Source organism: Myotis lucifugus, unplaced genomic scaffold (assembly GCF_000147115.1).
Source record: "Myotis lucifugus unplaced genomic scaffold, Myoluc2.0 scaffold_383, whole genome shotgun sequence".
NCBI lineage: Eukaryota > Metazoa > Chordata > Mammalia > Chiroptera > Vespertilionidae > Myotis > Myotis lucifugus.
In genome coordinates, this window is record NW_005871431.1 from 845565 (window position 1) to 870214 (window position 24650).

Genomic DNA, 24650 nt, shown 5'->3' on the forward strand with positions numbered 1-24650 from the left:
AGCCCGTGCTTACTGCAGCTGATGGTGTTCATGTACGAAGGCTATTCTGGAGTGAGGGTCACCAGGGTGGAACCACTGGCCCTGACCACAGTGAGTGTCCACTCTGTACTATCATACCCCCACCCCCACCCCCCAGTAAGTGACCCCTGGCTTTGTGTTCTGTATTTTAAGTGGCAGGAGGCTGGGATGGGTGGAAGCCCTCACCCCACTCCCCAGGGATTACCTGCCCCAAGCAGAATGTCCCACCTTAGTTTAGGAGGAGCTCCCACGTTAGCCCCCCCCCCCACCCCCATGGGGTAAATGGCATCATCATTCTCACTTTATATTTTTTGAAATAAATTTTTATTAGTTTCAGAGAGGAAGGGAGAGGGAGAGATAGAAACATCAATAATGAGAATCCTCATTCGGCTGCCTCCTGCATGCCCCCTACTGGGGATCGAGCCTGCAACCCTGTCATGTGCCCTGACCTGGAATCAAACTAACTTCCTGGTTCATAGGTGGACGCTCAACCACTGAGCCACACCAGTTGGGCAATCATTCTTCTCACTTTATAGGAGAGAAACTGAGGCCCAGAATGGAATTGCCTGGCCCAAGGCTCCAGAACTCAGCCCTGTGGTGGGGGGTTTCTGGGGTTCTGGGGGAGAGGTGGGCACTCGCCCAGGCACAGCACTTCCCATGTACTCCCCTCCATCCCCAGCCTATGGAGGACACTGACATGAAGCCCCTCGGTCTGCACATGGCACCTCTCCCCCTGAAGAACTGAGAAGCTTTGAAGACATTACTCAATTTCAGACCCTGTATGTGCGTTTCTACATCTGCTGTGACCACACGCATTTATTCTCTAACACTTCTGGGATCAGGAGACTTGCCTAAGTCTCAGGGGCTAACCACAGGTGTGGGCAAGACTGGTCCTTCCTTACGCTCCAGGAAGAACCATTTCTGGCCTTTTCTAGCTTCTAGAAGTGCCACATCCCTGGCTCATGGCCCCTCCCTCCATCTTCACAGCCAGCAGCACAGCCTCTTCCATCTCTGACTCAGATGCTCAGACCTCCCTCTTAGGAGGACCCTTGTAATGATAATGCTCCCCCGCTCCCTCCCATAATCCAGGATCATCCCCATCTCTGGGCCTTGACTTAATCCTACCTGCAAAGTCCCTTTACAATGTGAGGCAACGTGTCCACAGGTCGGGACCTATCACCCATGGCATGTCCATGTTGTCCTCTCCCCCCTGGCCTCCAGACTCCCTGGTCCCTAGCTTCCCTTCTCTCTACCTCAACATTCCAATGGGTTCCCACTGCTGAGTCTGATAGGCTGTATCCCGACCCAGAATACTCTTCCAAGACCTGGTGACCTTCAGTCTCTAGTCCAGGAGGCGCCTTATGGGGACTCCTCGCTCCCCAGCTCATGACTCAACACCTACAGCCCCTACTCAGCTCAGTGTTCCCCCGCCTCAGATTCAGACAAGGGTGGGTATGGGGTTCCTGCAGGGTCCCCAGAGCCCTGCAGACAGCAGGCATTCAATGCTTGTGAAAGGAATGAGTGACCAGACATGGTTTGGCCACAGCCTGGGCCTCCTCCGGCCTCTGGTCCCTGGCCACCTGCCCAGATGTCTTTTGGATCTTGTCTAGCTGTGCCTCATGGCCCCTCGGGGCCTCAGGAGACCATGACGGGCAGGAAATGAGTGGAAAGGTGGTGCCGCCGTGTCCGGCCACCGCGTCGAGGGACCCCCCGCCTGTCCAGCGCCAGGAACATGGGCCGGCCTCGGTGACGCCAGCGAAGTGAGGCATAGGTGTTGTAGCCGTTCTCCTCAATGCGCTCCTGGAACCTACAGTGAGCAGTGTAGATCCGCTGCGGGGGGTCGGGAACATGAGGCCACTGGACCCCGTTTCCTGCCAGTGCCTGCCCACCACCAGCCACCCCCACCATGCACTCACCGACCCATAGAGGTGGCCCCGGCGGCTCATGGCCACGAAGAAGCCGGTGTGCACAGCCTTGAGGGCCACGACGCCCACGCGGATGGAGCGGATCTCAATGATGCCTGCTGGGAAGGGCTTGGTCAGGGCCCTCAGCCACCGTCTGCTTCCCATGTGCTCCCTCATTCAGTCATTCAAGTGACATTCACCAAGCACCACCTGTGTGCCTGGCCCTGTGCTGGGTATGGGAATACACCGGGGCCCACAGGGCCTGTCCCCGGGATGTGCCCCTGACACATTGGAGGATGTAAGTGGGGAATAGTCGGGCTTTCTCCAAAGGGTACTGGGGAACCAGAGCAAGCTGTGGAGCAGGGGAGAGTCCTGGTTAGGTCAGGGATGAGGAAACCAAGCCAGAGGAGTTAGGTGCTTGCCTGAGTGAGCTGTTGATTTCAGTAAAACAAGTATTGAGTGTAACAGTGACCATGGGCCATGCAGCTTCCCCTACAGTTCTCATGGCCTTTGCCATGTCCGGCCCTGACAACTCAGCCAGCTGCAGCCACTCGGTTATAGGGAGATGAAACCCCAGAAGGGAGGCACTGCCCAGCAAAGGCCTGAGGGTGGGACAGGGGTGTTTATAGCACAGTGCATTCAACTTGGTACCCGCTTACACTGTTTCAGTGCCAACTCTATGCCAAGCACTATACCCCACTAAGCCCACACAGCAGTTCTGGGGTCGGGCGTCTTACATAGTCTTGGGGGCTAAGGCCAGGTGTGGGCAGGACTGGTCCTTCCTTAGGCTCTCGGGAGAACCATTTCTGACCTTTTCTAGCTTCTAGAGGCGCCACATCCCTGGCTCATGACCCCTTCCTCTAACTTCACAGCCAGCAGCACAGCCTCTTCCATCTCTGACTCTGACCCTCCTGCTTTCCTCTTATGAGGGTGCTGCCTGTGCCCACCTCCCAAGGGGGGAAACAGGCCTGGGAAAGAGCAGAGGCAGCTTCAGGCCCCATCCGTCGGTGGGTGACCCTGAGCGAGCTCTGCCCGGCTCTGAGCCAATGTTTCCTGTCCAGCGAAGCAGGACTTCAGGATGAGCCACACCCCCCCTCAGCCATGCACTGGGGTCTAATCTGGGCACCTTTTATATGCTGTGCTGGGCATTAGGGACATACTGGTGACCAGAGACGGCTTCACCTTCATGGGGTCAAATCTGTGCACGGAGGTCTAATCTGGAGTCAAGGTTTTGCCCTCTAGTTTTCAGTTTGTACTTGGATACCTGAGATAACAAGGAGCTCACCCCATCCCCCATGGGGCCTTGCACCTGCTGTTCCCTCAGCCAGGCCCCTGGCTCCTCTTGTGCATGGTCAGCTCCTTTTCTTGGTAATAGGCTCAACCCAAGCCCACCTCCTTGGAGAGGCCCCCAAGACCTCCCCCAAGAGCTCCCCGAGTCACCTCTTGTACATTGCCCTGTTTTCATTTTCTTTGCACCACATGTGGTCCCCTCTGAAATTATATTACATGTTTAACCGCTTTACCCTCTGTTCTGGAACCCCATGGAGGTGAGCTGTCCTGGTCACCCTGTGTCCCTTGTGCCCAGTACAGCATACAAGAGTTGCCCAATAACCACTGAATTAATGAAGGACAGAAGACCTCCAAGACCAACCCACACAGAGCCATCAACCAACCCATCTGTCACTCCATCACTGCCCAGATGGGGAAACTGAGGCTCAGATAGAAGCAGCAACTGTCTCAGGTCACCCAGCAGAGCCAGGCCTCAACCCCAGCCTGAGGCCACCCTGCCTGGCTGTGTCCACCACCAGTCAACCGGCCCAGCCAGTCCCCTGTCATTGCCCTGGTCTAGTGAATCTAATGAGGGCCTTGGGAGCCCCAGATGAAAGCAGCTGGGAAGGGCAGGGGTGATTATCTGCCCTAATGGTGGTGATTCAGGCAGTGGCCAGCGATTAGCTTCATTCCCCCAGCCCCCCACCCACCCCCGCCCAGGGCTCAGAGTTGTGGGGAGACTGAGGCAGGCCCATGGCATCACCAACCGCCCTGGCCTCCCAACTGTCCCCAACCCCCTTCTCTTTGCCCCTGCATCTCCTCTTGCCTCATACATTCCACAGATACTTATTGAGTGCCTATTGTTTACTGGGTGGGGCAACAGGGACAGTGACTCCAACTCGATGAGGTTCTTGAGCATCAAGGAGCCCAGCAACACAACCCCCCAGCAGCGTGACCCTGGGCAGGCCATCTCCCCTCTCTGGCTCAGTTTCCTAGAAAGAAACAGAGGGGTCCCTCACCCAGGCAGATCCTGAGTTTTGTTTTGCATCGTGGGAGTCAAGTTCAGAGCCCGGCTCTGCCCCACTTCGTGATGTAACTTTCTAGAGTCAGTTTCCCCTCTACAAATGGGCCCAGTGACCCCAAACTCAACTATCTGTAAACACCCTTTCTCTGCCAGTGAGCCAGGCCTGGGGCTGGGAGCTTCCTCTGTGACCATTTAGGTTTGGCCGATTTGACTGCGGAGGAAAATGAAGCCAAAAGGGTAAATGACTTGGCCAGTGCCATGCAACCACAGGAGCCCCCAGGACCGTCTCATCGTTAAGATTACCGCTGCAGTTGTTACTGCCCGCCCATTGGTCCAGAACCTCCCTCCCCTCCCCGCCCCCCGTCACCCGGCAGCCCCACGCGACTCACTGTCAGGGCTGTGGCACCAGCGGGTGCCTTGCACGAGGCCGCTGGGGTCGACGCGCAGAAAGAAATGGGTGGAGGAGAAAAGGCGCCGCCAGCGCACGTCGCCCTCCAGGTGCGGGTAGCTGCGTGGTCTCCGGGGGCCTCCTGGGGTCCTCGCAGCGCCGGGAGCCCGTGCCAGCAGCAGCCATGCCAGGCCCAGCCACAGGCGGCAGCGCATGGCCTCGCCGCCCGCTCGCCGCCCGCTTTTGCCTCCCGGAGCAAGTCCGCGGCTCTGCCATTGCCGAGTCAGGGGCGGAGAGTCCGAAAGGGGCCGCCCCGGTTGGGCCAATGGGGAGCCTCCGGGCGGGGCACCAGGCGGGGCACCTGGAGCGGCGCCAGGACGCAGTGGGCGAGGGGCGGGGGCGGTCCATTTAGGAAAACCTGCTGGGGCCTCGGCGCGTGTTTGTCTTGCGCTGTGGGGAGGGTGGTGCGTGTCTGTGAATCACCGGGTTGGCCTGCAAGGGCTGCGGGGTGTCAAGTGTGAGACAGGCAGGGCACAGAGACAGAGAGATAGAGACAGAGATAGAAACAGAGAGACAAACACAGAGATAAGAGACTGAAGGACAGAGACGAGGAGTGAGAATGAGGCAGAGAAAGACCCGGGAGACATGGAAAGAGCGAAATACGAAGACTGAGAGGCAAAGAGACTAAGACGCAGAGATACAAAGGGAAACAGACTAAGCTGGAGAGATGGAGAGTATGAGACACAGGGGAAGATGGTTAAAAGAGACAGAGAGACAGATACGGGATGAACAGAGGGTAAGTCGGACAGAGAGACAGGAAGTGGGGTTGATTAGGGGTCAGAGGTTGGGTGGGAAGTTCTGGCCTGAGTGTTGTCTGTGCGAGCCAGGCCCCCGGACTGAGCATGTTCAGATGGAACTTGTCTGCCCTCCAAACTGGAGCTTCCTGAGAGCCAGGCCTCTGGGCAGGAGGCTTTGCTGAGGGGTGGGCATGGGGGTGGGGTGCACACAGGCATTTGAGCAGGTGGGTGGATGGGGTGTTGTGGGTGGGGGGTGGGGACTCATGGACATGTCTGTGGCCAGTGGATGGTGACCGAGGCCAGCACCGCACCCCCAGCATCTGGAGCTGCATGTCCTAAGCATTAGGAGTGGGGAGGCCCCATTTATACCCACATCTGCTCATCATTTACGAGACGTCCAAGCCCCACTGGGAGCCATCCTGGGCCTTTGGTCCTGCGTGGTGAATACAATGAACCTCACAGACTCAAGCCAAGAGGCGCCATTGCTAGCTGGGGAAACTGAGGCCCGGGAGGGGCAGCACCTCCCCCACAGCCCCTCAGGGGACGCATCCCAGGGTTCCAATCCTTGACCTTCTGCTCCCACCAGCCCAGTCCTATAGCCATAGCCCCAGGTGGCACCTTTAAATAGCACTGGGGTGAAGAAAAGGTGACCAGCCCACCCTACTGGAACACTGGAGGAGTAACTGATCCAGCTGGAAGCTGAGTCTTCTTCCTGGAGGCTCTGGGGGATTCCATGATCCCTCTTCCTGGCCCCAGGAGGGCCACACAGGGGCTGCCCAGGCCCCAGGACTCCAGATGGGGGAGGATGTCCCTATGGCCTGGTCCATTCAGCCTGTCTCGCCACACTGGGGGCCCTGAGGCCAGCACCTGAGCCTCCTGCATGCGTTCAGCACGTCCCCAAGCCTCCGTTCCTTCTCTGTAAAATGTGCCAGACAAGGAAAGGCTAGAAGGATGGAATGAGATACTCTGCACCTTGTTGGGCAGAGGTACAGCACCCAGGCTCGGAATAACATGCCCCACTTGCCAGCCAGAAACTTGGTCTTCGCTTCCTCACGTGTTTCCAACCCCCTCCCCAGGAGGATAATTGGGGGGGCCTTGTGTGACGGGTGGGACCACCCCTGGGAAGCTGGCCCTGCCCCAAGTGTGGTCGGAGTTTAATGACAGTTTCATTTAAATATAATTCACATACCACACAGTGTTTGCAGTACAGGCAGAGTTTCCAACCACCTCCATCTAGTTCCAGAACATTCTGTCACCCCACAATGAACCTGCTTCCCCTTTAGCACCTACTCCCCACCGCTCTCCCCAGCCCCCGGCACCCACTAACCCACTTTCTGCCTATGGACTTGCCTATTCTGGATATGTCACATGAATGGAATCACTCTGCATGGCCTCTTGTGTCTGGCTTCTCTCACGGAGTCTTGCGTTTCTAAGGCCCATCCACGTTGTAGCATGGGTCAGTGCTTCATTCCTTTCCACAGCGGAGTAATAATATTTCAGTGTGTGGATGGGCCACATTGTGTTTAGCTATTTACCCATTGATGGGCACTTGCTTGTGTCGACCTTTTGGCTGCTATATATCATTGCTGCTGTGGACATCAGTGCATGAGGGTTTCAGTTACTCCATATTCTCACCAGCACTTGCGATTGTCTGTCATTTTGATTATAGCCATCTTAGTGGGTAAAGCACAATACATGCTCTGTTCCTGGAGTCCCCGATTCTATATCTTCTTTTTTGCTCTCCATCAGGAGCAGAATGGGTTAATGCACTGTAGCAAATGCACACAAGAGAGTACAGTGCCGCCATGAAAGGAATAACCTCCTGAAACACACAACATGGAGGACTCTCAGGCATCATATTAAGTAGAAGCAGCCGGGCACAAAAGAGGTCCATTTCTGTGACAGTCTAAAACAGGAAAGTCCATATACGGTGTGAGGCATAAGGATAGGGGTGTGTCACCCGCAGGGGCAGTGACAGGGTGGGGCATGAGGGGATTTGGGCAGCTGGATGTTCTTTGGAACACCTGTGTATTCCATTTGTGAAAGGTAACTGAACTGTATTCTTGATGTATGCACTGTTTACATTACGCCTCAAAAAAAATGCACACATGTAATGTCTAAAGGCTCAGTCCTTTGTCATAACCACGCTGCAATCTAATTCACCAACCATGCTCAGATGCCCCCTACTGTGCCCATAGTGTCCTTGAATAGCTTTCTTTTTGTTCCCAAACCATGAAGTACATTCATTTCTCTAGTCTCTGGGATTGGCTGAATAATAGCTCCCAAAGATATGTTCACATTCTTCTTTTTAATTTTTAAAAATATTTTTTAATTGATTTCAGAGAGGAAGGGAGAGGGAGAGACAGAAACATCAATGATGAGAGAGAATCATTGATCGGCTGCCTCCTGCACACCCCACACTGGGGATCCAACCCGGAAACCAGGGCACGTGCCCTTGTCGACCGGGACCCTTCAGTCCGCAGGCCGACACTCTATGCACTGAACCAAACTGGCTAGGGCTGCACTACAGCTTTTTTATCCACTCATTTACTGATGGGCACTTGGGCTGTTTCTAGATATTAGCTATTGTAAATTGTGCTGCTATGAACATAGGGGTGCATACATTCTTTCTGATTGGTGTTTAGGGTCTTTTAGGATATATTCCTAGCAGTGGGATCACTGGGTCAAATGGCAGTTCCATATTTAATTTTTTGAGAAACTCCATACTGTTTTCCATAATGGTTGCACCCGTCTGCATTCCCACCAGCAGTGTACTAGAGTTCCCTTTTCTCGACATCCTCTCCAGTGCTTGTCATTTGCTGATTTGTTGATGGTAGCCATTCTGACAGGTGTGAGGTGATATCTCATTGTCATTTTAATTTGCATCTCTCTGATGATCAGTGACTTTGAGCATTTTTTCATATGTCTCTTGGTCATCTGTATGTCCTCTTTTTTTTTTTTTTAAAGCCCACAGCAACAGAGGTCAGCTTTTATTGAATGTGTTACAAAAGAGCTAGTTTAGTCAAAAAGACCAAAGCCCATGTCATCATCAGACTCCTCAGATTCTTCTTTCTTTGCTTACACTTTCTTCTCCTCAGCTGGGGCAGCAGCGGTGGAGGAGGCAGGACCTCCTCCTGGTGCAGCACTAGCTGCAGGGGCAGGTCCACCAGCCCCTACATTGCAGATGAGACTCCCAATGTTGACATTGGCCAGAGCCTTTGCAAACAAGCCTGGCCAGAAAGGTTCACCATTTACACCAGCTGCTTTAATGAGGGCGTTGATCTTATCCTCCGTCACCGTCACTTCATCCACTTTATCGTCCGTTGAGCAGGATAAAGGCTGAGTAGATGCAGGTGAGCTCTGAGACTGAGGCCATGGTCAGGGTGAGTGCTGGGTGAGCGCTGCCAGGAGTGGTGCTAGTCGCTGGATGAAGTGAGGGCCTCACCCCAATGCAGCCTTAGCTTCCTCAGAAGAACCAAGCACCTTACCAGTGGCTGGGAAAGGGGCCTGTATGTCCTCTTTGGAGAGGTGTCTATTTAGGTCCTTTGCCCATTTAATTGGATTGTTTATCTTCCTTTTAAGTTGTATGAGTTCCTTATATAGTTTGGATATTAACCCTTTATCAGATGTATCATTGCCAGATATGTTCTCCCATACAGTGGGCTCCCTTTTTGTTTTGTTGATGGTTTCCTTTGCTGTGCAGAAGCTTTTTGTTTTGATGTAGTCCCATTTGTTTATTTTCTCCTTAGTTTCCTTTGCTCTAGGAGATGTATCTATAAACATAGTGCTACGAGAAATGTCTGAGATTTTGCTGCCTATGGCCAAACTCCAACCTCTTGATACCATATTCCCCATTTAGTTACAATTGTTTTCATCTACCTTGTGTCCTATTAATATTTTGCTTGCTTAAGTTTACAAGGAAACTAACTTGTTATCACCATCAGGAGTGAAAAGCTAGTGCCATATATTGACACATTGACTTTATTATTTTTAAAAAAATATTTTTATTGATTTCAGAAAGGAAGGGAGAGGAAGAGAGAGAGAGAAACATCAATGATGAGAGAGAATCACCAACCTGGGCATGTGCCCCTGACCGGAATCAAACCCGGGACCTTTCAGTCCACAGGCCGACACTTTATCCACTGAGCCAAACCGGCTAGAGCGACACATTGACTTTAAATAGAAATACAAGAAGAAGAACAGGTGATGCATTTTCATATCAAAAGGATCACAGCCAGGAAGCTGAGATAGGAGTTAAATATACTAGGTGGGCACCAAGTGAGACTTCCCATGTTTTAGTGGGACTGAAAGAAGAATAGCTTTCTTGACGCTAAGACCCAGGAATCCAGGTCTTGGGGAAATACTGGTTTAGGGCATCTGATGTCCCACAGAATAGAAGAAAAACGGAGGCATGAGGAAAGATGAAAGAATTCAGAAGTCTTGGCTTCCAGCCCAGGTTCCTGGCTCTGCCAGACTTTTGGGGTACAAGGGGGTGTTTTTAGGTCTTAGGGCACCAGACCCAGCTGATTCAGCCACCACCACCCCCTGAGCCAGAAAGGCAACCCCAGTTTGAGTCCTGTCTGAAGTCAGTGCCCCTCAGGGCATCTTGGAGTGCACTGGGCTGGGTTTGGGAGGGTGCTGCCATCTGTGAAGACATTTCCAGCAGTGACATCGCTATGCCTCACAGCGCACTTGCCCATGTGAGCAGTTGCATCTGGAATGTGCTGTCAAGAGGCCTCCAGGCCCAGGAGTCTGGCCCTTCCAGAGCACAGGTTCAACCTCCACTCTGAGCTAGTGGGGAAATGGAAGTAGGAGCATAAGGGGACTGGTGGCAGCTTGAGCTGAGGCCCCTGGGCCCACAGTGGTCAGCCTCCTGAGCATCACTCCAGTGTCCTTTCTGCTTCCTTTCTCCACCCCCACTCTGATTGAGTGCCCCTAACTATCCATGCTTGTTCCAGGGCCTTTACACTTGCAATGACCTCTGCCTGGAACGTCATTACCCCAGATATTCTCATCCTCTACATTGCCAGCTGATGACAGACCAGGTGCTCCCTTCCCCTGGCCTCAGTTTTCCCTACTGAACGATTGCCGGAAGCCGGTCCATCCTTGCTGCTTGACACAGTCGCTGCAGGGAAGAAACATCTGCACAGCATATGTTTCAAGGGACCTGGCATACTGTTCTTAATATGTTTGCTCCCCTTCTTAGCGCTATGTGTTCTAACCAGGGCCACCTCCCCGAGAAAGGTTGTTTCCCCAGGTGGGGATTTTCCCCCTGGAGTTAGGGATTAACAGGACTAAGGACGGGAATAAATCTGTAAAACCCCTTAACTAAGTGTCAGGCAGGTAGTTAATCACCTTAACTACGAACAATCACGCTTAAGCTACATAATCTTTACTTAGGATAATCTCCTTCAGTTACTTCCTTGTAGTTTAACAGAACAGTAGAGTAGTGACCTTGGAATGGAGATAACAAACTAGCCCTAACCTTTGGAATAGAATGGATAGGATTAAAATCAACAGAACTAGATGGAGATGGGGTTTTTGGCAAAGGTCAGATAAGAAACTATGGACATGAACAAGGAACTGTAGAAGGTCAAGGGAGGACCCAAAACATACCATGATGTGACTATAGAGGCATGCTTATAGGATCAAATGGTATAAATACAGATGTAACAGGAGAATAAAGGGAGAACCTGGCTATGCTGATCATCTGAACGCTGTCTCCATGTCCTTCATTCTTCGCCGACTCCGTCCACACCTTTGGGAACCCCTGGACCACCGGGGCTGGACCCCGGCCCACGATAGGTGGTGTTAATTCCCCAAAGGAATAGACGCTCCAAGAAGGACTCTTTGTGGCTAATTGGGCTCAAATTCATAACCAGAGTCTAGCAGCCATTGTCTACAGAGGTCTTTCACCCAAGCTGCATATCAGGGAAAAGCCACAGACTAGGCTGCCAGCCTCCTGTATTATTCTCCTGCCACTGCCTGAGCTGACCCTTATAAGAGAGCTCCTAGAATTGAAATTTGACCAATGGGCTGAAGACCTGCCCCATCCAATCTATATACATATAACTCTAATATACAAATGGACTGAATGCAGAACAACCCAACAAACGAACAACCAGTCGCTATGATGTGTGCTGACCACCAGGGAGTGTGTGCGGAACATGGCAGGCGTTGGTGGAGTCACCAGACCAAGGCAGGGTGCTGGTTGCTGTCATCGGGGTGAGCCTCTGGTGGTTAATGAAAATTCTTTGCTCCTGCATGCCGCGGTCCCACCCAGTGCCCGCACCTACTGCCAGTGCATCCGCTGCTGGCACTGGAGCTGCTGCTTGCACCCGCTGCTGGCGCCCAGCGCTGGCCCGATTGCTCGGCACCATCAGTGGGTGCGAGCGGTGGCTGCCAGCCCTGATTGCCCCTGATGGCTTCTCCACCTCCCCCTGCTCCTGAGGGGCGATTGGCACAGCAGCCACCACTTGCACCTGCTGACGGCACCAGCCCTGCTCGCACCTGCTGCTGGTGCTGGCCCCAATCGCTCTGCGCTGTCAGCAGGTGCAAGCCGGGTGGTGCTGTCAGTGTGTGGGAGCAGTGGCAGAGAGGGACCTGGGGGCCACTGCAGGAGGGGCTGGGTGTGGAGGAGGTGCCAAGACCCAGCCCTGTGCCCACTGCAGCCTCAAGGCCCACAGTTCCTTTCAAGGTGCACTAATTCGTGCACTGGGCCCCTAGTATTTGCATATTTATTGACCAACTATGCAGCCTACCAATCAGGACAGTGCTATATAGACCAATCAAACTGAGCAAATTTGGAATCCTCATTTGCATAGGATTGGACCAATCAGGGAGATGGGGGGGGAGGGTGGACATTTGTCTCTATATAAGCCAGCCTCACCTCACCTCTGTTTCAGCAGAGTCCCTGTCTACATTTCCCCCTGTTTGTTAACTGAGCTGTAATGTTTGATCTGGTTTATCTGAGCCATTCCCTCAGGAGAGCTGTTTTTACTGAATAAAGTCTCTCCTATGTCATCCCCAAGTTGGGGACTCCTGATATTGAATTGGTAGCAGTGACCTTCGGTTGGTCAACAGTGGGGATACCTTCAGGTCTGAGTCTAAAGCTCTGGCCCTGGAGGCCAGGGCTGGGAAGTTCCAGGCTCCAGGGATTATTTCCTTGTATTTGTCATGTCAATTTAGTGTTAGTCCACTCTTTCTGCCCACTATGCTCTTGTCCTTGGGCGTTTGGGGACTAGTGGGTAAATCAAGGCCAGACGAATGGATGAGGATAATGTCCAGGGAAGTGTTCCAAACACATCTGCCTGGGGGTCAGACAGATCTGGGCTTTCATTCCAGTCTCCCTAATTAATGTTCACACTGTACCTTTGGGCAACTTGATTTACCTCTGTGAACCCCAGCTTCCTTCACACTAAGCTGGGTATAATAATAGTTCTTGCTCCAAAGATGTTATTGGGTTAATGAAGACTGCGAACAGAAATCTAAATTGTGCCCGGCTGGTGTGGCTCAGTGGTTGAGCGTCAACCCATGAACCAGGAGCTCGCCACTCTATTCTCCGTCAGGGCAAATGCCCAGGTTGGGGGCTGGATCTCCAGTAGGGGGCGTGCAGGAGGCAGCCTTCAGGGACTTTTCTCTCATCATTGTTTCTCTCCCTCTCTCCCTCTCACTTCCTCTCTCTCAAATCAATAAAAACATACTTAAAAAAAAGAAATCTCTAAATTGTAGAACGCTGTCCTAATTATTGCGCGATGTTAATTTACAAAAAGAAATCCAGGTTCTGACGGCCCAGAGTCTCCCAAACAACGGCTCTGCCCACCCTCTCTTGACAGAGGAAGAGCCAATCAGAAAGCTGTATCTGCGCCCGTCCTTGTGCCTCCGGGGCCTCGCTGCTCCTGGGAGTTGTGGTTCCGAGGGCGCTTTTGCGGCCCTGGAGTCCCTTCGCAGCCGCCGTAGGCCTCGGAACTACAACTCCCAGCAGCACGGGCAGCGCAGGCGCAGAGCGGGCGGGTAGCTGGGTCCGCGTGTGTCCGGCATGTCGGCGCTGCGCTGGGGCCGCGGCGCGGCTGGGCTCGGATGGGCCTTGTGGCCGGCGGGCCGCCCCGGCCTCCTGGCCGAGGAAGGTAACACAGGGGAGTCCCAGGGGCGACGTCGCGGCCGCTGCCACTCCCAACCTTTAGCACCCGGCCGTGACCTTTGGCTTTTCTGCCCTGGGCTCTAGCTACAAAGCCACGACCTTTGCCTTCTGAGGTTTGGGGGAACCCATTAACGTGACCCCGCTTTCACCTGCCCTTGGCACACTCTTCTGACAGGGGTCGGCAGGACACTTTGACCTTTGACTCTTGGTTTCTTTTGGTGCCTCTGAACCCCTGTTTGCTCTTGACATTTGAATTCGCTGTACCTTTGGTTCCAGGAACTCTTTATCCTTGATCCCTCACCGCAATTTTCTTAGCGCGTGGGGTCCCCTTTAACTTTGATCTTTTGTTTTCTTTCCAATGTGAGACTTCTGATCACTGACAGCTTCCACGGAAGATTTAAGGCTTCTTTGCCCCCGGATCCTGCAGTATCTGTCCATGTGTGCTCCCCCACCCCTCCCGGCTCCAGACCCCCTTTAACTTACCCCTCTCTCCCTCAGGCACCCTGGGTGGCCTATGGGGCTGCAGAAGGAGCTCGTCTGCCAGCCCTTGTGAACAAGACCGCCGGAGGGACTGGGGCCACGCGGAGCTGCTGGAGGGTGAGCCCTAAGGCTTGAGGCCTGAAGCCCCTTCACTGTCCCCTCTGCTTGGGGTCACCTTCCTGGTTTCTCACAGTGACCCCACAAGTAGGGATGTCAGTCTGTAAAACGGTGTAACTAATGTGGTCCCACCTCTCTGGTGGTCTTGAGGGCCCACCATGATGATGAAGCAGTGACCACTTGTAATGTCCTCCTTTCCCATACCCACCAGGTGCTCCCACTTTCCAGACGGCCGGCACCCGAAATTGTGGCTGGAGAGACTGGCCCAGGACCACACGGGCAGAGCCGGGATTAGAACCCTGACCTGATCCATGTTGCCCCAGCTGGGCTTTCTGAGCGGGCACCTGGTGGGATTGTTAACTTAGAAAGGCTTTCAAAGTGAGAGGCAACAAGTGTTTATTTGAGACCAATAAGAATAGCCATTTGGGAGTCATTAATTCAGGCAGAAACCCAAACTATTTCAATTAGGAGACAAAGGCAAAGGGTTTTCATGAGAAAGTGAAGGGGAACAGTTACATCCATAGAAGGAAGGCATTGTTATTGGTGCAGGTAACATAACGAAGTGGCGCTAATTCTACACAACATTTTAAATTTTTAGTCCGATAGCCATCAGTCCAGTAGTCATAATTATCTGCTTTCTTACCTTCATTACAAATAGTTTTTTGGGACGCAAGGTTGCTTAGGCCCAATCCAAAGGTTATCTTTCCCTGTTTCCTTTTTTAAGTACGTTTTCATTGATTTCAGAGAAAGGAAGGGAAAGGGAGAGAGGGATAGATACATCATTGATGAGAGAGAATCATTGATCAGCTGCCTCCTGCAGGCCCCCAACTGGGCATCGATCCTGCAACCCAGGCATGTGCCCTGACTGAGAATTGAACTGTGACCCCCCTAGTTCATGGGTTGATGCCCAACCACTGAGCCATACTGGCCAAGAAGCCTTGTTCTGTTTTAACATTCCAAGGTTTGAGGTAAGAGATATGCAAGGCAGTTCCTTTGGGATGGCTGCTCCAGCTCCATTTTTTTTTTTTTTTTACATTTCCCCCCTTTTGTTCAAGATCTTTCCTTGAAAACATTGCTAATCAACTATCAAAAAGCAGCACTGATCAGTTATTAAAAGCATTGTTGGTCCTTCGTTGTCAGGTGGCTCATTTTGGATATGTCATGCCATTGCTGGTTCCTCATTCCTGGTATGTCATGTCCCATGTAGGAGGGAAAGTAGTTTTTTAGGAGCCTCAGGACACATTTGAGCAACGAGCTTGAGCAACGAGCGCCAGAACAGAGGAAGGCTTTGCCATCATATTCGCCCCCCCCCACCCCCGCCATCATCATATTTCTTTAAGGATAAACATCTGTAGTTTCTTGAGGTTTCTCGTATGAAGTCTCAGGCCTTAGTGATAGTTTCAAAACTTTGAACAACCATTATCAAAATGGTACCTTTGTAACATCGAGCTGTGCAAAACAATGATCTATAACAGCAAAAGTTTCTGTACAAACAAAATGCTAAGTCCAATATGAAGAATAGATCTGAGCCGGGGTGATACCGGAGAGAAGTCAGCTGAAGATGTTTGAGAACCATGAGGTGTCAGTGGGCACTGTATTTAATCATTTGACTTGTGCCTGAATTTTATCTAGTTTTTATTTTATTTTACCAGAGGTGTTTTATCCAAGTACAGCTAACAGAGGAAACCCCACCTTGCTCAGCTAGGATATGGTTAACAGAAGTTCTGTTGTGCAATATAAATCACACAAGGGAACTTAAAGATTTTTTTTCCTGATTGGCTGTTGTTTTAGCCGTAACTCCAGCAATTTCCTCTATGGTTTTGGATACGTTTCGAATAGTGTATATTTATTCATTGTAATACCTGCCCAAGGAAAAGTATTCTTCCAAATCTGGTACCTTCTTTAGGGCTGACATGCCAGGTATTAAACCTGACTACGTATGTAAATAGTTGCATGTTTTGACCTGTGAAGTAGGTTTAAAGATGATGTCCCTTGTGGAGTTATCATCCCAGATGGAAATTAAGGGGAAACAAAATATATAATGAGTGCTTGGCCTCTCATTATTTGTGAGAAGTAAGGAAAAGGAAGGTGTGTAGATTATACAGGCCTGATCTGGAATCTTGGGTTAGTTGTCCATAACAGGTGTTGTCTTCTTCACTTCCTAGTAATTTTAAATTTCACATCCTCTTGGTTGAGCAGTCTGTTAGATGCAAGAGTTTTCTTTAAATTAGGAAACATGAACCCAAAAGTCAACACCTTTAAATTTGGTCACATGTTAAGAGTACCTGGCCCTAGCTGGTTTGGCTCAGTGGATAAAGCGTCGGCCTGTGGACTGAAGGGTACCAGATTTGATTCCGGTCAAGGGCACATGCCAGGGTTGCAGGCTCCACCCTCAGTAGGGGGCGTGCAGAAGACAGGCAATCGGTGATTCTCTCTCATCATTGATGTTTCTATCTCTCTGCCTCTCCCTTCCTCTCTGAAATCATTTATAAATATATATATATGAAATTATGGAGGAATCAAGTAGGAAGGAAACGTAAATGTTTTAATTCTGCTTACAAAATTATAATTTACTAAATTGCAGTGGGGGGAGGGCTGGTCATAGCTACCTTAGGAGGAAAAAAAATTCTTATATCTGGAAAACAAGGATAAAAAACCCCAGTCCTTATCAGTTCATTTATTACCATGTTATTCTTATTGATCTTGATCTTTTTGTTAGCAGTTTTGTGAATCCAGTTTTTCTTAGAGTTCTGTAAATCTTAACTGTATTCAGTGTTGTGATCTGAAAGTTAATTAGAAATCTGTATCTTAGAGTGTCAGTCTTCTCCATAAATTTCTCTGAAGAAGGAACATTTTTAGAACATTTTACCGGTCAGAGTAAAACAATAACTGTCTGTAAATGACAAAATATATATATTTTTATTTCAGAGAGGAAGGGAGAGGGGGAGAGAGATTGAAACATCAATGATGAGAGAGAATCATTGATTGGCTGCTTCTTGCCACCTGGGTAGGTGCCTGACCGAGCATTGAACCACAACCTCCTGGTTCAACTCAACCACTGAGCCACGCCAGTTGGGCGACAAAGGATTTTTAACTGACCATGATTAAAGATCTGATGAGAGTTTACACATATACTTATACACATGTAAATAATGCAACTGACTTAGTTATCCATTCCAATCTTAGTTAGCTTGGTCATATATAAAATTCTTTCCCCTCACTCCCCCCCCAAAAAACACTCATTGTAATGTTTTTAAAAGACAGACAAAAAAATGATAGGCAGAGGAGTCTAGCCCAATTAGAACTAAGCCAGCAGTAACAAAAATGAACACAGTATAATGATTTGACCTTATAAAGGAAATGACCAATTAAAATAAAAGTTCACTAGTCTTTATGTTTGTAATATATTAATGAACAAAATACCGAAAATACAATGTATGAATTTCCCCCCTTAGGTTTATAATAAATTATCCAACCTCGACTTAATACATTTACTTTTTTAAAAATATATTTTTATTGATTTCAGAGAGGGAGAAAGAGATAGAAACATCAGTGATGAAAGAGAATCATTGATCGGCTGCCTCCTACAGGCCTCCTGGGGATCGAGCCTGCAACCGGGGCATATGCCCAGGAATCGAACCTGGGACCTTTCAGTTCACAGGCGGACACTCTGTCCACTGAGCCAACCTCTATTTAATACGTTTACTTTTTAAAATTTATTTATTTACTTACTGATTTTAGAGATAGAGAGGAAAGGCAGAAATTTATGATTTTTAAAATATAATCAAGATGAGCCCTAACCAGTGGCTCAGTTGGTTGAAGCATCGTCCCATACACCAAAAGGTTGTGGGTTCAATCCCCAGTCGGGCACATATGGGAGGCACCAATCTATGTTTCTCACATCACTGTTTCTTTCTCCCCCCCCTCCCCCTTGCTCTCTCTCTTTAAAAATCAATAAAAACATATTCTTGGGTGAGGATTAAAAAGAACAACAAAAGAAATAGTTATGAGTAGTAAAATAGTAGAAAATAGTGAATGAATAAATATGATTTTTCATCAGTGGCCATTCATTATTTTACTTTTAGGAACCTATAAGAAATTGTCTTCTTTGAATTTCAAATGTTCTAGTCAGTCTAGTTGTTTCTTAACTTCCTCAATATCATCTTGAATTGTTGAAATAAGTGACTCTAGAGCAGTGGTTCTCAACCTTGGCTGCACATTAGAATCACCTGGGAATCTTTTTTTTAAAAAATATATTTTATTGATTTTTTACAGAGAGGAAGGGAGAGGGATAGAGAGTTAGAAACATCGATGAGAGAGAAACATCGATCAGCTGCCTCCTGCACTCCCCCTACTGGGGATGTGCCCGCAACCAAGATACATGCCCTTGACTGGAATTGAACCTGGGACCCTTGAGTCTGCAGGCTGACCCTCTGTCCACTGAGCCAAACTGGTTAGGGCATGGGAATCTTTTTAAAATCCTGATTTCTGGGCCTCATCCTCCGGAAATTCTGTTTCTTTGTTATGGGGTGGGGCCACAACATTAGTAACAAAGAAACAGAATTTCCGGAGGATGAGGCCCAGAAATCAGGATTTTAAAAAGATTCCCAGGTGATTCTAATGTGCAGCCACAGTTGAGAACCACTGCTCTAGAGAATCAAAGTTTTTTTCTGGTCTGAGGTAACCAACAGTGGCCACATTGAAGATTTCCCCATGAAGTCCTCTTTGAAAGTATGCATGATATGAGTTTCCATGGACTTTTTGTAGTCTTGTAGTATGAGTTTTATCCTGTTTTCACCACCATTTTATAGACATCTCCACTTACAACACTGGCCCATTCATAAAAAATGCCGATGGATACATTAACTGGAAAATTATCTACTACTAGAGGCCTGGTGCATGAAATTCGTGCACGGGTAGGGTCCCTAGGCCTGGCAGGCAATCAGGGCCAATCTGTGAGGTGACCGGTGGGGTGATTAGGGGGAGTTCCCTCACTGGCACCTGCCTTGGCTGACCTGGGGCCTGCAGGCTGGGGACAGCTCCTGTGTTAAGCGTCTGCCCCCTGGTGGTCAGTGTGCATCATAGTGACTAGTTGTTCCACTGTCTTTCCACTGTTTGGTCGATTTGCATATTAGGCTTTTATTATATAGGATTTTTTGAGGAAAGTTAGCTGTGGGGATGCCCAGCTGTTTGGAGCCACAGTCAAAGCCCTGCACCACTTGGCCGTAGTAGAAGTAAAGCATGTGTTTCCTGATGTCATTGCTCGGGTCTCAAGCTACTGTTTGGTCCACTGAAGTGTTGTCTAGATCCCCAGACCAGCTAGGGGACATGGCGGGAGCTCAACCTGTGGGAGCACAATGGGCCAAGAGGCACCTGCGATGCATCACAGCAAGCCCTTCATGCTGCTGACCCAGCAGATGCTGCTGGGTGACTCAGAGGCTGTCTCTCTGCCTTGCAGGGGCTAAATTATTAAGATCCCTCCTCCACACACCCCTGCAACACCCACACTCCCTACGCAACTTATACACCTTTTGAATATAACTTCTGCAACTTACACAAACCTGCAACATCCACCCACCTTCTGCAACTTACGCACCTACAATTGTACACACCTGCAGCTTTTACACACCTTTTGTTTCTTACCCACCTAATTATTTTTTGTAAGAACAAACAAAATAAAAATGTATTTAATATATTCACCACAGGGACACAACCAGAGATTTAATTAAAAAAAAACAAAACAGTGCTCACTTCAGCAACAAATATACTAAAATAGTAATGATACAGAGATTAGCATGGCTCCTGCACACGGATGACATGCAAATAAAAATAAATAAAAATAAAAAACAAACAAAACAAAATATTATACCACAGCTGAAGATAGAATCCTATACAGAAAGCAAGGCAAGGACAGACCATCAGGGCTCTTGGTTAGAGACCTGCTTTGCGTAGGTTTATTGCAGGTACTTCTTTTTTCTTTTGTTTTTGTTTTCCTCACCCAAAGATATTTTCTCCATTGATTTTTTTTTTAATTTAAGTATTTTTAATTTTTTTTCAGTTACAGTTTATGTTCAATATTATTTTGTATTAGTTTCAGGTGTACAGCATCCATTGATGTTTTTATTTTTATTTTTTAAAATATTTTTATTGACTTCAGAGAGGAAGGGAGAGGGAGAGAGAGATAGAAACATCAATGATGACAGAGAATCATTGGTCGGCTGCCTCCTACACGCCCCCTACTGGGGATCGAGCCGCAAGCCGGGCATGTGCCCTTGACTGGAATCAAACCCAGGATCCTTTAGTCTGCAGGCCAACGTTCTATCTACTGAGCTGAACCAGCTAGGGCAGCATCCATGGATTTTTAGAGAGAGTGGATGGGAGGAACGAGGAGGAGAGAGAAACATCTATGTGAGAGAGACACATTAATTGTTTGCCTCCCGCAGGGGCCAGGGATCAAGTCTTCCAGCTCAGCTTAGATGTCCCCGTTCCCTCTCACATCTGCCTCATTTCTTCCTTGACATGTTCCACCCTGCAAATCTCTCCTGTGTGTTTGATTCTCCTGAATTTCAGCCACTCTGAGGGCCAAGTTTATGCTTGTCTTTTCATTTCCATGAATCCTTCTAGAGCCCCTTCTGTGTGCTGGCCCCCTACTCTGGGGCTTGATGTTGTAATAAGAGGTGCAGGCAGAAGATAAATGTAATTGATCCACTGATTGCATATTTACAAAGCAGTTAAAATTGATTTGCAAACCCAAATCAATTCTTGAGTTTTCACGATCGTGTATAGACATGTGCAGAGCAGTGAACATTGCAGTTTCCTGATGTGCGTGTACCGCGCTGAGGTGGAACCAAGGACGTTCTGCTTTATTTCAGTACATCCTATAAGCCAGTGGCCTTTTCAGGGTGTACTTGGTGCCATGCTTTTACATTTTTGTGCTGTTTGTTGGTGATTTTGCTGTAAAGTGGCATCAGGTGTAAAGCTGGGGTTCTGTCCATTGATCCTGAGCAGGAAGGCAGTGCTGTGCCTTTTGGAGAAAATATTCGCTCACTTTGCTCAGGGGTGAGTGATAGTGCTGTTGACTGTGAGCTTGATGTTACTGAATTAGCAATATATGTGAGATAAGGGTTCAAACAGAAACATACATAAAACGAGATGTGCTGATCAGCTGGCAGAAATGTGATTGGAAGCTCGCAGGAACCTTGTGTTTCCCCAGAGCCGTGGCTCTGTATTTGCTAGTTCAGTGTCTTGGGAACTGTGACAACAGAACTGCAGAGAACAGTGCTGCTGGTCCTGCAGAGCAGGGCTGGGCTGGGAATCCTTGGTGAGAGCCTTCGAGTCAGCAAGAGCAGCAAGTGCAAAGGCCCGAGGCCATTATGGCTGGAGCAGAGTGAGTGGTAGGGGCAGTGGAAGGCCATGGGGGCACCTGGGTAGCTTTTGAGAACAGAGCCCTGGGGATGTGCCAACACAATGGACTTGGAGGGAGAGCGGTGTAGACATCCCTGGGGTTTTGGGCTGAGCACCTGGAAGACAGAGCTGTGGTGACAGATGCGGAGGGGACATCAGGAGTGTGTTTGGGAAGTTTAGTGCTAGGGGGATTGGGTGGAGAGGTGCTAAGTAGGTGAGTGGGGTGCATATGCTTAGAAGTTCAGGGACATGTGGGAGTTATCAGCAAATACATAGAAGGGAGCCTTCAAGAGCAGGTGAGACCAGCTGCCTCCTACCTCCTGGCTGGCAGGGTGTTTGGAGGGATTTGAACCAGGTTCCCCTGACATCCTTGCCCTTTGCCTCCCCACAGTGCTTGAGGCCAGAGTGCGGCAGCTGCAGGCCGACAATGTTTCAGAGGTGAGGGCGAAGCTGTTGGATGTGGCTCGACTCCCAGAGGCCGATGGCTCCCTGTCACCCAGGAAGGTGGAGGCAGGAAACGAGGGTGCTGCCCTGGGGCTCACCAGCCACTGGGCACAGAAGTTGCACAAGGAGAAGCTCGTGATGCAGAAGCGCAAGCAAAAGCTGGAGGAAAACCTGCAGAAGCAGGCCCGCAAGCGTCAGCTGCGTGTGGAGCCCCAACTGCTGAATCGGCAGCTGGCAGGCTGGCTGCAGCGTTGGGAACGCAGCACCCCCAGGAGTCCCTGGGAGGAGCAGCTGGCCCAGCTGCTGCAGGAGGCCCCTAAGAGGCTGAGCCGCCAGGAGGAGCATGATCAGGCGAATAGGCTCTCCAAGATGCGGTATGAGGCCCAGCAGCAGAGGCTTCTGGCCTTCTTGGAGTGCTGCGTGCTTGCGGACCAGCTGCCCCTCGCCCACCATGTGCTGGTCATGCATCACAGCAAGTCCCGGCAGCAGCGGGCACTCACCCTGCCCATGTACAACACCCTTCTGCTTGGCTGGGCTCGCAAGGTGAGCGGGGCTAGGTGGGCCAGGGAAAACGGGGTCACCACCTGTCACAGGTGGAGGTGAGGCTGGGGGGCAAAATTTGCCTGTGGCTGCACTTAGATTCTTATGCTTTTGTCTTTTAGACCCAAAATTCAAGAGCTTTGTTACTACTCTAATTTTTGTAGGCTTGATGGATATAAATCTCATGTGGCCCTCAAAAGAAGTTTTGAAAATTCAATTGTTGTACTGTTGATATTTGGCTCTGTTGACATGAGTTTGCCGACCACTGGGCTAGGGCAAGGGGTTTCAAGCAGCCTGCAGGCCCTCACCAGGATAATGACTTCCATGCTTTGGGTTTAGTTTGCTCCTTTTCTTTGTTTCCTGGGGTGGAAGGTTAGGTGATTGTCTTAAGACTCCTTTTTGAATACAGGCATTCTTAGCTATGGACTTCCCTCTGGGTGCTGCGTTAGCCGGCTTCCGTGTTTCTCCCTCTTCTTCATCTCTGAGTATTTCCAGTCCCCCTGCGATTCCTTCTTTGACTCTGGCTGTTCAGGAGAATGTTCTTCACATGCAGCTTCAATTTGAGGAACTGTAGGAAAATCTGTTACTGCTGAGGGGACAAAGGAGCCAGTTTGTGTAGATACATGCACCGACATGTGAGGACATCTGTGGTGGAGACGTCCATGTGCTTGACTGACGGACTAACAGCGAGGCCCAGGAGCAGCCTGGTGACTGCCATCTGCGTCACTGCCATGACGTGGAGATGCCGACATCCCCCCAGGTGACAGTCAGCTGGTGTTTTGCTTGCATCATTGTGGGAGATGTACTCAGTTCCTTGAGTTAGTTGAGGTGAAGGGGTCATCCTCCAATCTGAGTCCATGAAGCTTCCAGCATTCCCAGCAGAGAGCACTGTTACAGCAGGATGTGTTTGACTAGCCTGGGCCCATGACACTGCAGGGCTGCATGGCTTCCTTGGCTTCCTAAGTAATGTTCCTGGGTGGCCGGCATGTGTAGGATGGAACTTGGCGGTCATGCCACTCACTTCTTTTTTTTTTTTTTTAAATATATTTTATTGATTTTTTACAGAGAGGAAGGGAGAGAGATAGAGAGTTAGAAACATCGATGAGAGAGAAACATCAATCAGCTGCCTCCTGCACATCTCCCACTGGGGATGTGCCCGCAACCCAGGCACATGCCCTTGACTGGAATCGAACCTGGGACCCTTCAGTCCGCAGGCCGACGCTCCATCCACTGAGCCAAACCAGTTTCGGCCATGCCACTCACTTCTTTATGAGCCTTAGCTTTCTCATCTGTAAGGTGGGGAACCGTTCTGCTAGTGTCTTGGGAGGAGCGAGGCACTGAACCTAGGACTTCCTCCATGTGTGTAGGAGAGGGGTGGGAGGGTATGTGAGATATATGTGTGTGTGTGTGTGAATTCTTATCTTTATCTTTTTATTTTATTTTTTAAAATAATTCTTTAATTGATATTTTAAAATGTGTTTTCACGTGGGTGATGATACTACTAAAAGTGTTTTTGGAAGATGGGATAGATATGCTTCCTCTAGACCAGTGCAATCCAATTGGAAATATTCTTTTTTATTTTTTTATTTTGTACCCCCATCCTCCCCTTTGGCAGCCATCAGCTTGTTCTCCATTTATGGGTTTCTTTCTGTTTTGTTTATTCAATTGTTTTGTTCTTTAGATTCCACATATAGGTAAGGTCATGCAGTATTTGTTTTTCTCTGTCTGACTAATTTCACTTAGCATGATACCCTCTAGGACCATCTATGTTACAAATGATAAAATTTCTTTTTTTTTATGACCAAGTAATACTCCATGGTATATATGTACCATATCTTTATCCAGTTGTCTATCGATGAACACTTAGGTTGCTTCCATATCTTGGCTATTATAAATAATGTCGCTATGAATATGGGGGTGCATATGTCTTCTCATATATACTGGTAGTCTTTGGATTTCTTCAGATAAATACCCAGAAGTGGAATCGCTGGTTCATAAGGCAGTTCTATTTTCATTTTTTGAGGAACCTTTATACTGTTTTCCATAGTGGCTACACCAGTTTGCAATCTCACCAACAGTGCATGAGCATTCTTTTTCTCTCCACATCCTTGCCAACACTTGGTAT

General features: G+C 49.5%; 3 protein-coding genes and 3 pseudogenes across 6 annotated transcripts in view; 2 read left to right on the forward strand and 4 right to left on the reverse strand.

Annotated features, from left to right (window-relative positions):
- The window catches only part of LOC102431313 (tubulin polyglutamylase complex subunit 1), a 205348-nt gene that overhangs the window by 71301 nt on the left and 109397 nt on the right, over positions 1–24650 (reverse strand). The window lies entirely within an intron of this gene.
- On the reverse strand, positions 389–4885 carry FGF22 (fibroblast growth factor 22). Of its 2 annotated transcripts, none has more exons than XM_006101809.3 (3): positions 4605–4885; positions 1935–2038; positions 389–1848 (listed from the first exon to the last, which is right to left on the reverse strand). In XM_006101809.3, exons 1-3 carry the CDS (start codon positions 4816–4818, stop codon positions 1654–1656), a joined length of 513 nt encoding a protein of 170 aa, XP_006101871.1. In that variant the 5' UTR covers positions 4819–4885; the 3' UTR covers positions 389–1653. The 2 variants fall into 2 exon arrangements, with proteins under 2 accessions (XP_006101871.1, XP_006101870.1); XM_006101808.3 differs by having other exon boundaries at positions 1935–2041.
- LOC102428219 lies at positions 8374–8791 on the reverse strand (annotated as a pseudogene).
- The window catches only part of POLRMT (RNA polymerase mitochondrial), a 30057-nt gene continuing 18802 nt past the window's right edge, over positions 13396–24650 (forward strand). For all 3 annotated transcript variants that reach the window (XR_002826041.1, XM_006101807.3, XM_014467174.2), the window contains exons 1-3: positions 13396–13526; positions 14039–14137; positions 21933–22528. Coding sequence is in view for 2 of the 3 variants with exons in the window: in XM_006101807.3 (XP_006101869.1) it covers positions 13439–13526; positions 14039–14137; positions 21933–22528 (783 nt within the window). In the remaining variant the exon portion in view is untranslated. The remainder of the gene's footprint in view (positions 13527–14038; positions 14138–21932; positions 22529–24650) is intronic.
- On the reverse strand, positions 18194–19521 carry LOC102433404 (annotated as a pseudogene).
- On the forward strand, positions 19881–19980 carry LOC111823065 (annotated as a pseudogene).

Coding starts and splice junctions, on each gene's coding strand:
- FGF22 (XM_006101808.3), bottom strand. CDS start 4,818: ATGCGCTGCCGCCTGTGGCTGGGCCTGGCATGGCTGCTGCTGGCACGG. Junction 2,042..4,604: donor CTGGTGCCACAGCCCTGACA/GTGAGTCGCGTG, acceptor AGCCCTTCCCAG/CAGGCATCATTGAGATCCGC. Junction 1,849..1,934: donor GGGGCCACCTCTATGGGTCG/GTGAGTGCATGG, acceptor GACCCCCCGCAG/CGGATCTACACTGCTCACTG.